At 37.7% G+C, this 14889-nt stretch overlaps 1 protein-coding gene across 2 annotated transcripts in view; it reads right to left on the reverse strand.

The window, feature by feature from the left end:
- Positions 1-1839: 1839 nt before the first annotated feature.
- The window catches only part of LOC101861301, a 28292-nt gene continuing 15242 nt past the window's right edge, over positions 1840-14889 (reverse strand). For both annotated transcript variants that reach the window (XM_035971139.1, XM_013085536.2), the window contains exons 7-14: positions 14336-14527; positions 13192-13287; positions 11936-12060; positions 10399-10483; positions 8011-8231; positions 6108-6265; positions 3807-3867; positions 1840-3129 (exon numbers count right to left, since the gene is read on the reverse strand). In XM_035971139.1, coding sequence (XP_035827032.1) covers positions 3028-3129; positions 3807-3867; positions 6108-6265; positions 8011-8231; positions 10399-10483; positions 11936-12060; positions 13192-13287; positions 14336-14527 — 1040 coding nt within the window. In that variant the 3' untranslated portion in view covers positions 1840-3027. The remainder of the gene's footprint in view (positions 3130-3806; positions 3868-6107; positions 6266-8010; positions 8232-10398; positions 10484-11935; positions 12061-13191; positions 13288-14335; positions 14528-14889) is intronic.

The raw sequence follows: 14889 nt of genomic DNA on the forward strand, positions 1-14889 counted from the left end.
AGAACGACGAATGTCGAATAACTTGGCTACTTTTTAACCTAAACCATTCAAACTATAGAAACTGCTTTAAGAACATCTCAATCAGATATCTGGTGAATTACAGCTTAAAAGAGTGAAAAATAAAAGAGTTATAAAGTGAAAACAGTTTTTGCCTCTACTGAAAAATTTGCTTCGCTACCTGCGCAGGACCATTCGTTGTTTTCCCTTACGACGGCAGAAAGTATGGGTCTATCTTATGACTGTAGAGCAAGGAAACATTAAAGGATGATTAAAAAGATGATTTCCTTACCAACTTGTGAGACTAATTTTGTTACGGTGACATTTCTTAATTTGATGTTGTCAAGACTGTTAAGCTTCTCATTTATAAGGAAATCTGGAGGTAAATCAGGCCCTATGAGACAGTAAAGGGGATAAGCAGCATTGGTACAAAACATTAAAATCATCTCGCATGAGTGTTTACCCGGCCGCTGATTGATTGCAATTTCTTTTTAAGCTTCTTTCGACACAATTTAGATCCATTTAGGACTGAGGGCTGCTTTAGTGGGGTGCAGCATCATAGTAGACAGATAGAAACACTCGATAAAATAACTGTCTCCGAGGGAATCGAACTACAGTCTTCTGCATGAGCAAACAGCATTAACATTACACCACACACTGGTTGTACAGCTTAATTAAGTCCCTCTGCAAATGAAATCACAATTATGAATCATAGACAGCAAATTTACATATACACAATATCACATTAAATATTTATTCTTTCTAATACCAGATCCCCAGCATAAAACCATCTCATAAAAGAATGAAAAACAAGTACAGTGGGAAGTAGATGGGTGCATAGAATATGTAGTACATCTGTTTGTAAACAATACAACTGATATGTAGTTCTTGCACAGATTTTTACAGCAAAGTTTGTAGAAAATATCTTTTTGTACAAATAGGCAGATGTCAAATGTTTTTCTTTCAAGAAAGTAAGTACAAATAGGTGAAAAAAAAATAGATTAATAAATAAGAGTCCTTCATATTAAAATTTCAGGACTTTCATTCGGTGTGCAGCGCCTTAAGTTTGATTCTTCCTCAACAGCAAGTGTGATCAGTAGCCACACTGATTGTCTTTTTGTGTATGTGTTCTTTGTCAGATTACAAGGGTACAGAATTGATTTGACAAAAATGTTGTACATGAATGGGAAATAGGAATCAGTAGGAATGAAACGTCAATTTAAATCTTATCATATTGTGGAGCACCTGGAGCCACAGGAAGTGTGCACTATTGAGGTGATCTATATAATTATTATGATTAAGTGACCAAAATTTAAAAAAAAAAAATCAATTGCCTTCAGGCCATATCACAGAAGAAACTTAGTAGCAAAAAAATATATCAGGAAAATACATAAATAACAATCAAAGAGCAAATTAAACATTTTTGTATAATTGAGCATCACAATTCCTTCAACAAAAGGAAATCTACTTGCAATATATTACTGTAAAACCTTTCAAATTTTGTAAAACAGAAAATAAAGGCTACTAAAAATGCATGAAATGTGTAAATGCAAGGCCAAGTATTCCATTGCTATACAAAACTGAACAAGGAGAAGCTCAAGTAAAAAATAAGGCATCATATTCATTGCTCTCACAAGGAAAATGCTTAACTTTGTTTGACCCTGATGTACAGGATGAACAAACACAGATTCAGAGACAGTCAGGAATGGATAACTGAAATATGTCGCGGATGAAAATTTCGCTACCTCAGAATTACAAGACTTCAAATATTCTTACCATTTTGATAGAGCAGATAGAGCATATTGCTTTTTGACCTCAGGGTCTTTTTAACTGAAAACCGCCAAAAAAGTTAGAAAGAAATTTGTAATTCTGAGGTAAAAAAATGTGTTTGATCCATCCATGAGTCAGGTTAACCATTAACGAAAAATTAACGAGAGAGCAGTCGGTGACTAGCAAATTGTACAAGCTATCTGTGATTTTGATTTTTGCGTGTTTGTATTACCTGTGCCAAACTGTACTCATTTCTTTCAAGACACTTACCAATTATAAAATCATTTCTATAGAAAATGCATTATTTTCCATAAGAAAGAAACATTAGGAAATAAGGTGAAAAGGCCCCAAAAAAGATCTCCATGGCCAAATGGCACCACAAGAAACCAACACCTGTCACAAAACTTTCCATCAAAGCTACATAAGTGAATTAAGGAAAAGGCAAATGGAGTACAATGCCAGCAAATACGTCTTGACATTGCTCTTAAAAATAATTGACCGAGAGAGATGCTAATACGTTATGCCCCTAATGACACATTTTAAACCATTTAGGAGGCAGGCTGCTTCAATCCTACCTAGCTGTCAAGCCCATCCCAAACTGAGTTGTCCTCAGTGTCCCAGCAAACAGACAGAGCTCCTAAAAAAAAATAACTTCCCAAAGCGGGAATTGAACTTACTTCTTCTGAGTGCAACAGCAAAGAGCCCTACCATTTACACCACAGATGCCGGTCTCTTGGAAATGGGTAAAGATCGTGCTGGCTTACTTTTCAGAGAACAAAATGATGTTGTAAACAGACTACAGACAGATTTCATGATTGAATGGTGATATCAACCAACATTAAAAGAGAAAAATGTTTTTAAGCACACACAAAAAAATCTACATATTTGGGATGGAGTATTCTTATAAGTGTTCTCAAGCAATGGGGCTGTAGGTAGTTATTTGTACAAAACTATAACGTTTCCAGTAACTGGTCTTTTTTCCTTGAAAGGCCATAGTGTCTTAGGAAACTGCAGATTTACTTTTTGTCTTTGATTTACATTTTTTCAGGAAACACGATGCAAAAAAAGCATTTCTAAATAAAAGATGCTGAGCCCAAATAAGAAAAATTGATGAAATTTTCCCAACGGGCGGAAAATGCCATTTTCTTAAATTTCATTATTTTGACGAGCGTTTGATTTCACCACGCTGCCTCACACAATATGGTAAATACAATGTACAAAGACATAAACTTTTACATACACCCAACAAATATCAATACATCATGTGACTAAATCCTTGAAGGCTTTGGTTGCCCGAGCCAGATGAAGAAGAGATGTGAGGCAAAGTTTCTTTTCCAGACATTGGTAGAAATACTCTGGAGCCTGGATGGTAAGGGTGGGGAAGGGAAGGGTGGTCGGAGACAATTGAACAATAAGATAAGGTATGACAAGAAAAGACAAGGTAAGAAGAATTACATACGATGAGCTATGTCTATTAGTTATAATGAATTAAGATTGAGGGGATACAATTCAATAAGTTAAGACAAGTTAGGTTACAACAAATTACCGTTGACTGTATACATACAATCACTCAAACAATTAAAGACAATTTACAATACAATTACATTGACTTGGATCTAATCAGATGCATAGAGACAAGTTATGGTAAGATAATTAACATTGATTGATACAAAAAGATATATAAAGACAAATAAAGTACAGTTGTTTCATATGTTTTATGATCATAGGAGGGGATTTTGTGAAATATTGATAAACAGTACTTAAGAAAATATTCCTAGGTTTCTTTTTTCAGAACTCCTTTTTTCGCAAGTCATCCAGGATGCGACGATACAGGGCACGTGAAAGTATGGTAATCATATGTCTAACTACCCTTTCAAACAGTGTTAGGTAATTTCAGATGTGAGACCAGTTAATTTGATCTCCAACAGCAAAAAGGAAAATTGCTTTGAAAACTCAAGAAGCAACCCAAGTTTAGACTTATCATAACAATTTGGCCTATAAAGATCAAAATATAATTTTGTAAGTGAGTGAGAACTTACCTCATACTTGAGATTGTGAAGAAAGATGATCTCTTCACCAGAGAGATGGATAAGGGAAGATCTGAAACAGATGTATAGTATGCCAAGTACTCTTTAATAAATTATGCTTTTCTAAATATTCAAAAAATGAAAATTGAGTGCAAGAAATTCTCAAGACCAATTTTAGCACAACGGGAAGAATTTCTTACTATACGTTCTAAAAGTAATTTTGTTTGCTATGGTAAAGGAAACGAAAACAGTTATAAAAACAATACCTACTATTCTATAGTGGAATGGAAGAAACGGTGCTCTCTGTTACAGAATTGTTTTTGGATAATGTTTATTTTAACAATAAGGAGTATGAAAAATCTCTTTAAAAATCCCTGAATATTGCGGGATCTTTACTGAAGATGAAGATTTTAAAACACTTTAAAACACTGTGGTGTCCTAGGTGAAAGTCAGTAATTAGAGTACAGTTGAGCACAGATAGCTCAAAACAAATCTCGGATTGACTAATGTGTTTGACACATCCATAATCCCGGTAAAGAAATGTAATCCAATATTATAGAGGTATCAGTAGGGGAATGGGAAATTGTATGAGCCATCTGTGATTTCCCATTTTCTGTGTTTGAGTTAGATATGCCCAACTGTACACAGTTTTAATGAGTTCAGTAAGAGAACCTAAGTCTTGTCACTGCTGAACAGATTAGTACATCAACAAAATTGCTGGATCAATCATATCATTCAGCATAGACAAATCTGTGGTATTATGGTTGGGCCATGGATGCAGAAGAGGGGAGTTTAATTCCTGAGTGACGATCAGGGCCATCCCAAAAAAACAACTCAACAACTTTTTCGGTAAATATTTTCCTCCACACTGAAGTTTTTCGTTTCAAACTTGTACACAATATTTGGAAGTCAAGAGGAATTTGTCTGATATTCATTTTAGATAAATCCACAGAAAAGTTTAGCACTACGTAGTGTGTAAAAAAACCCAACCCATTTTCAGCTAAGTCCCCACTTTTGTAGCATGATGCACAAGTTCGCATCAGGCTTACCATTAAAAGTCCCAGCGATAGCGTCATATTGCAAACTACAGTAGTATAACAGGCCAACAGAAGTTTGCAGATTGTTTTTCTCAAGTTTCCTTTGCCTGCTGAGATCACGGTTAAGATTAGTAAAGAGAGAGCTTTTGTATTGAACATTTTCTCACCACCAACTCATTTCGTAAGTTTTGCACAAGGTGTTAAGTGCCCTTAAGGCCTTCTTTGATGTCAAGGGTGGAAATAATCCATTGTTAGGATTTGCAGAGAATCAAAACTAAAAATTTCTAGACAAAATGACCACTTCAGGTTAAACACACACCGTTCGCACCCCTTTAAACGTCACCAGAATTCAGTAGATGAGCCCCATGAGACATCTGTCCTTAGACATCTTCATCTATGACGGTACCATTTTCCTGCTCACAATGTTGATATGGATCAGAGGATAGCAATGTGTTTGACGTTCATGATTCCTTGATCGTCTTGAAAAGCATGAACATTTCCCCTATGGCATTTTGTTCCTTGGCAAAGCCCCCCCCAAATGCTGGCTATTGGGCAACACCTCCTCCCTATTATCTCTAGAAATAACTCCAACGATAAAGTGTACAGTGTGTGGCTTTGAGTACTCATGGTAGGGTAGATCTTTGTGTTTGGCCACGACTGAATATTACGAATGAAGCGTGAAAAGGTGTCGAGTCCAAAGGAGGACAGATAGAGCACTGAATTATTAAAATTATAAAACTCTGTAAGAGAAAAGAAATATTGTTCAATTGTTACAGGGAAGGAAAGATTAGATTTTACAAAGAAAAAGGAAGGGAAAAAAACAACAAACCAATCATTTCATGACTTTTCTTACAAGATCTTTTAAATTGGTGCACTTTGTGTTTATAGGTGGTTTTTATAAAAGCCATTTCCATTTTCGAAAACAAGTTTCTTCTTTATGAATTTTATGTCAAACATTCCTTTTGAATATAATTATATCTGTTCCAATTTACAACATTCTAGTACAAATTTTGTGCAAGATATTCATTTTAAAAAGTTGTAAAGTTTTAATGGATCACCCTGTATTTTTTGTGAGAATCTCAGTTTGTCTGCGGGAATGCTGTATCTTCCTCAGCCCAGGTTGGACCTGACAAGCAACGTTGAAGCATCCCGTCTCCTAAATGACCTAAGTAGTACTGACAGAGGTGTCAGACATTTTACAACTATAACAATGAATTATATTCAGAGACCAGTCTCGTTTAGAAATGTTTCCAGGTCGACGTGCTTAAAGACTTACCTTTCCATCTCATGTGGTTTCAGCCATTTCTCTATGTCTGACTTTTCCCATTTCATGATAGCAGCCTCATTGAGGCGGGGGATGGCAGGGACAAGGGGAGGAGCCTGGGGGGTGGTTGGGGTGGTCTTCAGGGAGTGGTTTGTGGAAGTTACGAGAGGCTGAAGATGAAAACCAATGTTCAAAAACATTAATAATATGTGAGATTTCGGAACTTCACGGTGACATTACAGATGGTTCCAGTAGGGAACGGATTAGCGGGTGCCCACATCACTCATGACTCATCAGAAAAGAGGAAGATAAGACTAACGCTAACATTATTTTTTTGAAAACAACAACCAAATAACAGAAGCATGTCTTCTTAATAATTATAAACATAAGCATTATCCCACATCATCGCTTTTCACCACCATCACCATCATTTCTATAGTCATCATTGCTCTCAGATCCTTCACAAACATCTATAATTATCTTAAACATCTATATGTAACAGTTATATGTCATAACAATTTTGCACGTTATACATTATTGGGCACTCTCATACGCACATTTTTCTACTAATCAGATGGTGTCAATACCATAGATATGGGTAAGGGACAAAAAAAAAAAGAACAAAAAAAAAGTGAGGCAGCATGGTGAAATCAGGCGCTCATCAAAATAATGGGAGTAAAGAAACTGTTTTTTTTTCTGCAGGTTTGGGAATTTTTATCGAATTTTTGTTTCATGGCTCAACACCTTTCATGTCCATTAAAGAGCACATTTATATGTGTATATTACTGAAGTACATTGATTAAAGGCATGAAAGATGTAAATTTTCAGTTTCCACGGACTCTCAAACTATGGAAATAACTCAACTTTGGTGGCCATTTTCTAGCTAATTTTGCCTCTGAAACCAGGCGATCCCAATCTCTTTCAATCCACAATATCTCGACTTCTATTGAAGATACATGGGTATTTTTTTCAGTAAAAGCAAGGCAAATGAATAAGCTTTCATATGATGCCAATAACTCCACACCCCCAAAAACTAACGAGCGCCTGATTCCATCGCATTGTGAGCAAATAAAAATAAATAGCATTTGTATAGTACATATTACTACTTCACAGCAAGCTCTATGCGCTTTACAATCTATTTTATTACCCCAGCAGACCTGGTAGCATCCTGAAACAAACTCAACTGCTTTGGAAGCAGAAAGTGCACTTAAACATTAACATATTGAAAAGATCTTTTGCTGTCAGTGAATAAAAATGTACAGTGTTCCTAGAGGTTTTTTGAATACACCACCAAAAACAAAAGGTTTCCTTCAACTAGGCATCACTGGTGCAAATGTTATCTCAGCCTGTACTAAAAGGGATGACTTATCACTTTTAGTCCTCAAATACGGTCAAATTTGCTCTACTGGCTATTTATCCAAGACAATCACCTGCACAAATGACCTATTCCACTTTTCCCTTTAACTTTTTGAAACATCTGTACCAAAATATCGGTATGAATGCAATATGGCAAATACCCTGGGGGTACCGACATATCGGTATGACACAACCACCTAAACATGACGTGTGTTCGGCAGAAATAGAACCCAATTACAAAACAGTAGCATCAATATACACCAGCATAGTGACATTACAACCAAAAAAAGAAAAACTGTGCTAACGACACACAACACACAACATTTAAACAAAATAGACAGTATTGAAAAAATATGTCATCGTAACGCCATTCCTCTAAAGCAAATGTTGGGGACAGTGGTGCAAATTCTTAAACTCAAAGCTCAAATTCATCTTTTCATCAGAATGATTGAAACAAAAAGCAATGAAGGAAAATTAAGCACTGAACTCTATAGGCTTAAGCTCACAATCATCACATCTATCCTTTCGGCCTTAAACAATTCTGAAATGGTGATCTCACCTTCTCTATCACGGGGCTCCCATCAACCACATCCTCGCCATCTCCAGCTAGCTTCACTGCTTTGAGAAGCCCGGACATACGTGAATCAAACGAGTACTTGCCGCTGAAGTCGTAAAAAAGTTTTGAGCCCAGAATCAGCCCCAACCAACCGTCGGCGCGATATCCTCTCTGTACCACAAGCGGAATAATCTTCTTCCTCTGTTGAAAAGCGTACTCAGCCTCTGTGGGAGAGACAAGTGTCAGCTGAGAGAGGGAAAAGTCCACAAGAGAAGAAAAGGGGTAAGGAAATCTTCAAGTGCTGTGCATTAAGGTAGATTATGTACTGCAAAACTTCAGTAACACGTATTCTCTTGGGATCCAAGATTTTCAACACCTTATTTGTTTGTTTTAGTAATCTTTTAGCAAAAGTTTTACAACACTAGCAACACAATAAGGTCATATAAGTGACAAAGATAAGAGGTGTTACAAGAGCGTCACAAATACAAAAAAGGAGGAGAGATAAGGACGATAGATGTCTGAGAAGGAAAAAAGGAGCAAACCACACCACAGCACCTGCTACCCACCCACATCTTAATAACATTGCGTATTACATTAGATTACATACTGTAAAACCTTGGTATAATGTACTCTCTTTGGACCCAAGATTTTGAAAATCTCATTTCTTTGTTTGAGTTGAGAAGTACATCGACGCAATACCGCTGTAAGCTTACAAAGAGGCTAAATATTTTACTTGCTGAATCAAAAGCCTGATCAGTTACCCTACTGGTGTGAAAATATTATAAGTTTTTTAATAAATTAGAATTCAAATTTCAGAAGGACACCTTTTTAAATGGATACACTGACAAAAAATCTCTTCCTCACGAAACTGCTGTGAAAAAAAAAATGGTTATTTAATGCTGGGGAAAAAGTAAGACAGACAGACAAAAACAACAGAAGGAAAGTAAAAAAGTGGGACATATCAGTGTAGCCTTCAAACCACACATTTTGAGCATCTTAGTCAAGGTATGTATATGCCTACATAGAAAAAAAAAAAAAAATGGCACTTGTTGCTTCAGAATGTCAGCGTTAGAGCTGATGGTTCATTTATACCGTGTGCGTCATACCAAGGTTTTACTGTATTTGTATGTGCCCAATTCCTAATGATGTGCACGAGTCTGAGAGTAATGAGAGAGATGTAATGGAGTGAGTGTGCATGTGTGTGTGTGTGTGTGTGAATGTGTGTGAGCATGTGCCTGTGCATGTGTGCATGTGTGTGTGTATGTGTGTGTGTGTGTGTGTGTGTGTGTGTATGTGCGTGTGTGTGTGTGAGTGTGTGTGTGTGTGTGTGTGTGTGTGTGATTATTCTGGGTTTTTTCACTCCACTGAATGTATACATTTCTATCATACTATCTATTTTAATTGATTGTACTGTGCTCAGAGCTTGTTTCGTAATAGAACAGAGCACTGTATTATGCTATTTTTCATCCTCATTATTATCAACATCATTCCCCTACTGTTTCGTCATTCACCTAATTATTCTTCCCCAGAAAAGATAAACAATAAATTCCGTTATAATTTATGGTTTGTACTTCAAATAAACAATAGGCCTACCTAAAAATATCCAAGAAAAGTTATTCGATTAACAATTCTTTTGTAAAGACTTTACTGAATGTTTCTTTTTTTTTTTTTTTGGGTAAGTGTTTTACGTGGCTTGCAACTGAATAAGGTCATATGAGCGCGCAGGACACATTAAACTTTTTCAATTGGTAGGCAATTTTGAATTTTGCCCCGGTGGTGGCCGAAGCCTACTCTTATCGATTTTAGACCACTAAGGGATCTTTAACATGCACAACTTGCACACAGGCCCTCAGATATTTTTCGCCCTTGTCCGAGAAGGCTAGTTGTAGATCTTTCCTACAAGAAGATTAGGGGTGTGGCTAAAAGACAGCAGTAAGAAAGACAAAAGGAGTAGCAGTAGAAAGACTGCAGAGAGAGTCAGGAGCCTAGAGGAGGGGGCAAAGGATGTGAGGGGGTAGGGGCAGAAAGAGGAGACGAAAGCAGGCGATAGAACATTGCTAGAGAGGAGAAAGGAGACAATTTCAGAGAAGAAAATTTACGGTCGCTACCCGGATTCGAACCCAGGACCTTTGAAAGAGAGGCCAATACCTTAACCTCTATGCCACGAGAGCCCCCCTTTACTGAATGTCCTACACATTAAATGAAAGAATTTACAAAATCAAGGAGGCAGATTTTTATCTACTGTGCATGTCAGGGTCAACTAGGGTAGAGTGGGTAATAGCATTGTCCCAGCAAATAGAAAGAGATGCTCACCACAGGCACTCACACTAGTGAATCTCTGCTACAGAGGGGAGTGTTTTCTAAATAATATTCTTGAACATTCCAACTTACCAGCTCGTGTGTTGGGACTGTCCTTGTACTTCTGGGACATAGCGATGATCACGACAAACGAGTCCTCCACAGCCTTAGCCATGGCCTGTACACACACACACACAAGAAGGAACTCTTGAAATGATTCACCGAAAATAAGGCAGCATATCAAAAATGAGAGAATTCATATAGGTTTAATTCCCCTTTCAACACTTTACCGTTTTTCAAGAAGTGGAACCTCCAAATTTGACTGCCCATCTCCAATAGGACTGAGCATGAGAGACATGGGTAGAGAGCCTTAAAGCCTCCCTAAAACAACTCAAGTTCAGTGGGGTTTCAAACTAAGGCCATCTGCTTATCATGAAACTAACTAAGCTGACAGTGCACCCCCCCCCCTCCCCCCAATAAGGCTGCCTTTAGTTATATGGTTTTGTTACTACTGACATTTTAAAGTAAAGTAAGATTATAAAGATTGAGCAAAATTAATGGATTTTTTGTTCTGTTACAATTGACACTTTTTAGCCTATGGACCTGAGCATACACCTGACAATATATCTTTCTGCACACCAAGTGGACACCTTGGCATCACCTGTCACATTGGCTAGTTTTGTCCACTGGTGCCCCACTCTTTTCCTGAACAGGCCTACGTCTTCCCCGGTCTCTGCTTTGGTGTAACATTTCATCAAGTTGAAGACCACAGTCAGTCGGATTTTACTTTTTTAATGTACGATGGGAGTTTTCCCTTATTTCTCTTTGCCTCTATTTTGCATAGAAGTACAGTTACCATCAGATCTATTTTTAATAATTCATGTAGAAACAGTTCAGGGTAGGCTTACATAGGTGTCAATCTAGAAGCCCACCCAAAACAGCTCAGACACACAGGCACTGTTGACTGAGACGACCAAGGCTCAAGGGGTAAGATATTAGTCTGCATTAAGTCTTCTTCTCAATCTTTTCAACTGCACGGCATTTGATGACCGGTATCTATTACGAACTGGGCGGGCATGCTTTAGTTTCACTGTTGACTTAAAGTTTCTTCTGTAGTATTAATGGGGTGGGCCACATTTCATGTCCTAGAGCTCTGTGTGTTCTGCACTGCTGGAGGATGTGCTCCACAAGGTCACTGTGTCAAGTAAGTATAAGTCTAGTCCTTGGTATAAGTCAATTTTTTCCCTATATGGTACATAAACCTCTTTGGAAGCCCTTCAAATAATCACTTAAACATTTTTTAAACAATAAGGATCAAGCAAACTTATACATGCATACAACACAATAATGTAAAGGAATCCCAAATCTGACAAACACGAATTACCATCTTGAGGCAGCCAGTAAAAACTGTTCTAAAACCAAGGCAAAGATTGGTTGTTCATCTGGTTTTAGAACAGGACATACATAGAACAGAATAAGCCCGTTAATACTTCCCAGCTCACTCCACAATTCAAATTAGCTAAAAAGTGACATCCCAAGTTTTTCCTTTGTGCCCTTCATGCAGAAAAATACATTACATTCATGTGACCTGTCAAGCTGAAAAAGCATCAGCAAAAGCTCTCAGACCTACTTGGAGGGTTGAGCCACCCATATAGTCAATGTCCAGCCAGACGGGTATACCATGTGACCGCAGCTTATGGACAATCTTCTTGATGAGCTCCTGATGGCCCCACTGATAACTCATCATCGCATGACCTGGTAGGAGAGAGATGCAAACATAGTTAGCTTTTTATGGACAAAGTGGAAACAATGTTCGCCTCATAGCAGACCAAAGTTGTGGCCCATTTTGAACAATCATACACAAATAAAAACCAGAAACACGAATCTGCACATGTCATAGTATGAATATTATTGCTCGCCTTTTCAGATAAAGAAAACAAAATTGAAAAACCTGTGTGAATAACAAAGTTAAAGTGCCCATAAGCCTGTCCCCGTAGGATTATGCGATTGTGCGGTCGCCGCGGTTTTTCTCGCGTAATTCCGCATTATTTGCATATTTTGGGATTCTGCACGTTTTCTCACGTTTTTGTTTTTTTCATTATTTACAATAATAATATTTAGCTCCTCCCCGGTTGACTAAAGGGAAGTAATTACCGGAATAAGTCTCATTAAAACTTGATTATTTCCCTTGTTAAAATATCTTGGCTAGCCTATTGTAATTAATAGGTGAGGCATTTTGTTCCTTGAGCATGTTCAATTTTTCAATCCACCAAAAGTTGTTCTCATGTCTGCTGATGTTTCATGTTTGACAGGTGTCCCAGATTAAAGTGATGTGCCAGCATCAGCGGTGCAGATGTCTTCCTTTTGTTTTGTTTTGTTTTGTTTTTGTACATTTTTCTTTCCTCTATAGACCTACTGCTGAAAGTTACAGAGATTATATTTTTTGGTTGCTTTTTTTTTTTTTTTGACTGATGCGTATTGTTTTCTTTCCAAATACACAACAGATTACTGATACTGATACATACTGATTTCAATTTTTCTGTACATAAAACATGAAAATTCTTCTTGAAAAAGGGCAAAACATGTCGCGAATGGTGTTACGGTAACATGCATAAATTTTGCATAATTTTGCTTTTTTCTTGCATAATTTGGTTATCTAAATTTTCATAATTCTACGGGGACATTATTAAGCTTATAAAGCAGTGCGTCTTCAAGAGTTATAGAGTGATGAGAATGTGTGTCGTAGTTTGTTTTTTTAAGGGTGTTGAGCCTAAAACTAAAAAGACATAGGGACAAAAACTGCCCAACATCTGGGAAGATGTCGTTTTTGTTTCAATTTCATTATTTTGACGAGTGCACGATTTCACCATGAAGGTGCACACTTACCTCTGGTCACTACTGGCTGCTCCCCAGGTGGACTGGTCACTGGCTCCACACCGGCCTTGATGGTCGTCTCACCCTGGACTTTACAGATTTCCTCTCCTTTGCAATATAAAAGACATGTACATATTTAGTACTTAAAAAATAAAAAAAATAAATGTTTCACTCGAATGGTTTTCCACACCAGCCTACCATCAGTCATCTAATGCAGGGAAAAATCCCCCGACAAAAATAAATTACTGAGGGAAAGAAAAGAAGTAGATTCTACCTGTTGCACCCTCCAACAACCCGCTCACAGACTGTACCCAGTGAATAGTATAGTTTTATAGGGAAAATGGCAAACTAATATTATTGATATAATATATCCATGCATTTGTGGGTATCATAGTGCATATATGTGTTTGCATTCTGACGAGGTGTCTATGAGGTTAAGTTTATTTTTAATAAGAGTTTTACAGCACTTGCAACACAAAAAGGTCATATTAGGGCCAAAGGTCAGAGGTGTTGATAGAAAGCAACATACAATGAAAAGGAGGCCAGATAAGGGCAATAGATGTTTGATAGGAAGGAATAGGCCAACCATTCTACTGAAAAACATTGATTAAAGGTACAAAATATGTCATTTTAGCTATTGGAGTTACCAAACTTTGGCGGACATTTTCTTGCTAATTTCACTACTGATACCAGGCAATCTCACTTCCTTCAATCACAGATATCTTGAGTTCTATTCAAGATAAATATATATTTATTTCAAGGGGAGCAAGGCAAATAAATCAGCTTTCACATGATACCAAGTGCAAGACAAACGAACAAGCTATAAGATGTTACAAAAAATTCGGTAATCCCAAAAATTCACAAGCGCCTGTTTCACCGCATCGTGACACAATGATCTTGCTAGAACGAAAGTGTTGTCGTTTCTCTTCAACCAGACCAATGACTTGCTTTCTGAACAATCTCCTGTAGAGCTTAAAACAGAGTATCCCCTTCTTTTTTGGATCAAGTCCATCTACCCTCATCCGCTTTCATAGCAATTCCATCCACCCTCATCCGCTTTCATAGCAATACCATCCACCCTCATCCACTTTCATAGCAATACCGTCCACCCTCATCCACATTCACAGCAATACCACACAGGTGTCTTTCCACTTACCTATATGCTTATGAGTGTCCACTTTGAGCAGTTGCTCTCTCAGTGACCAGAGAATGCCCTGGCAGGAGTGAGAGATAGCACCTCTCTCCTCTGTGTACAGATGCTGGACAGTGTCCACTAAGTCTGGCTCGCTGACCATCTTCATTTTGTTCTCTTCGTCAAAGGACAAGGCCCACAGACAGCTAAGAGCCTCTGGAAGGTTCAGACAAGGTTCATAAACTCTTGATGAAAACAAGCTGTGAGAAAAGAAAACCTCTTCGGATCATGGATCCTGAAGAGGAGGGAGGAGCAGCTATGGCATGCTGCAGCCTGCAACGATATCTATTCTCCAACCGAGTAAGTAAGTAGGTGACATATCAGGTCATAATAATAGTTTCTCTGTCAATGTCCAACAATGACCAATGCATCAGCGAAGGAGAATATTTCTCCAGTTAAATAGAAGAATTAGAAGTAATGTAGGTTAAGATGACTTGTAGCTTCTGATGTAGTCGATATGAGAGAGAGAGAGATAGAGAGAGAGAGAGAGAGAGAGAGAGAGAGAGAGAGAGAGAAAG

Source organism: Aplysia californica, unplaced genomic scaffold (genome assembly GCF_000002075.1).
Source record: "Aplysia californica isolate F4 #8 unplaced genomic scaffold, AplCal3.0 scaffold00384, whole genome shotgun sequence".
NCBI classification, from domain to species: domain Eukaryota; kingdom Metazoa; phylum Mollusca; class Gastropoda; order Aplysiida; family Aplysiidae; genus Aplysia; species Aplysia californica.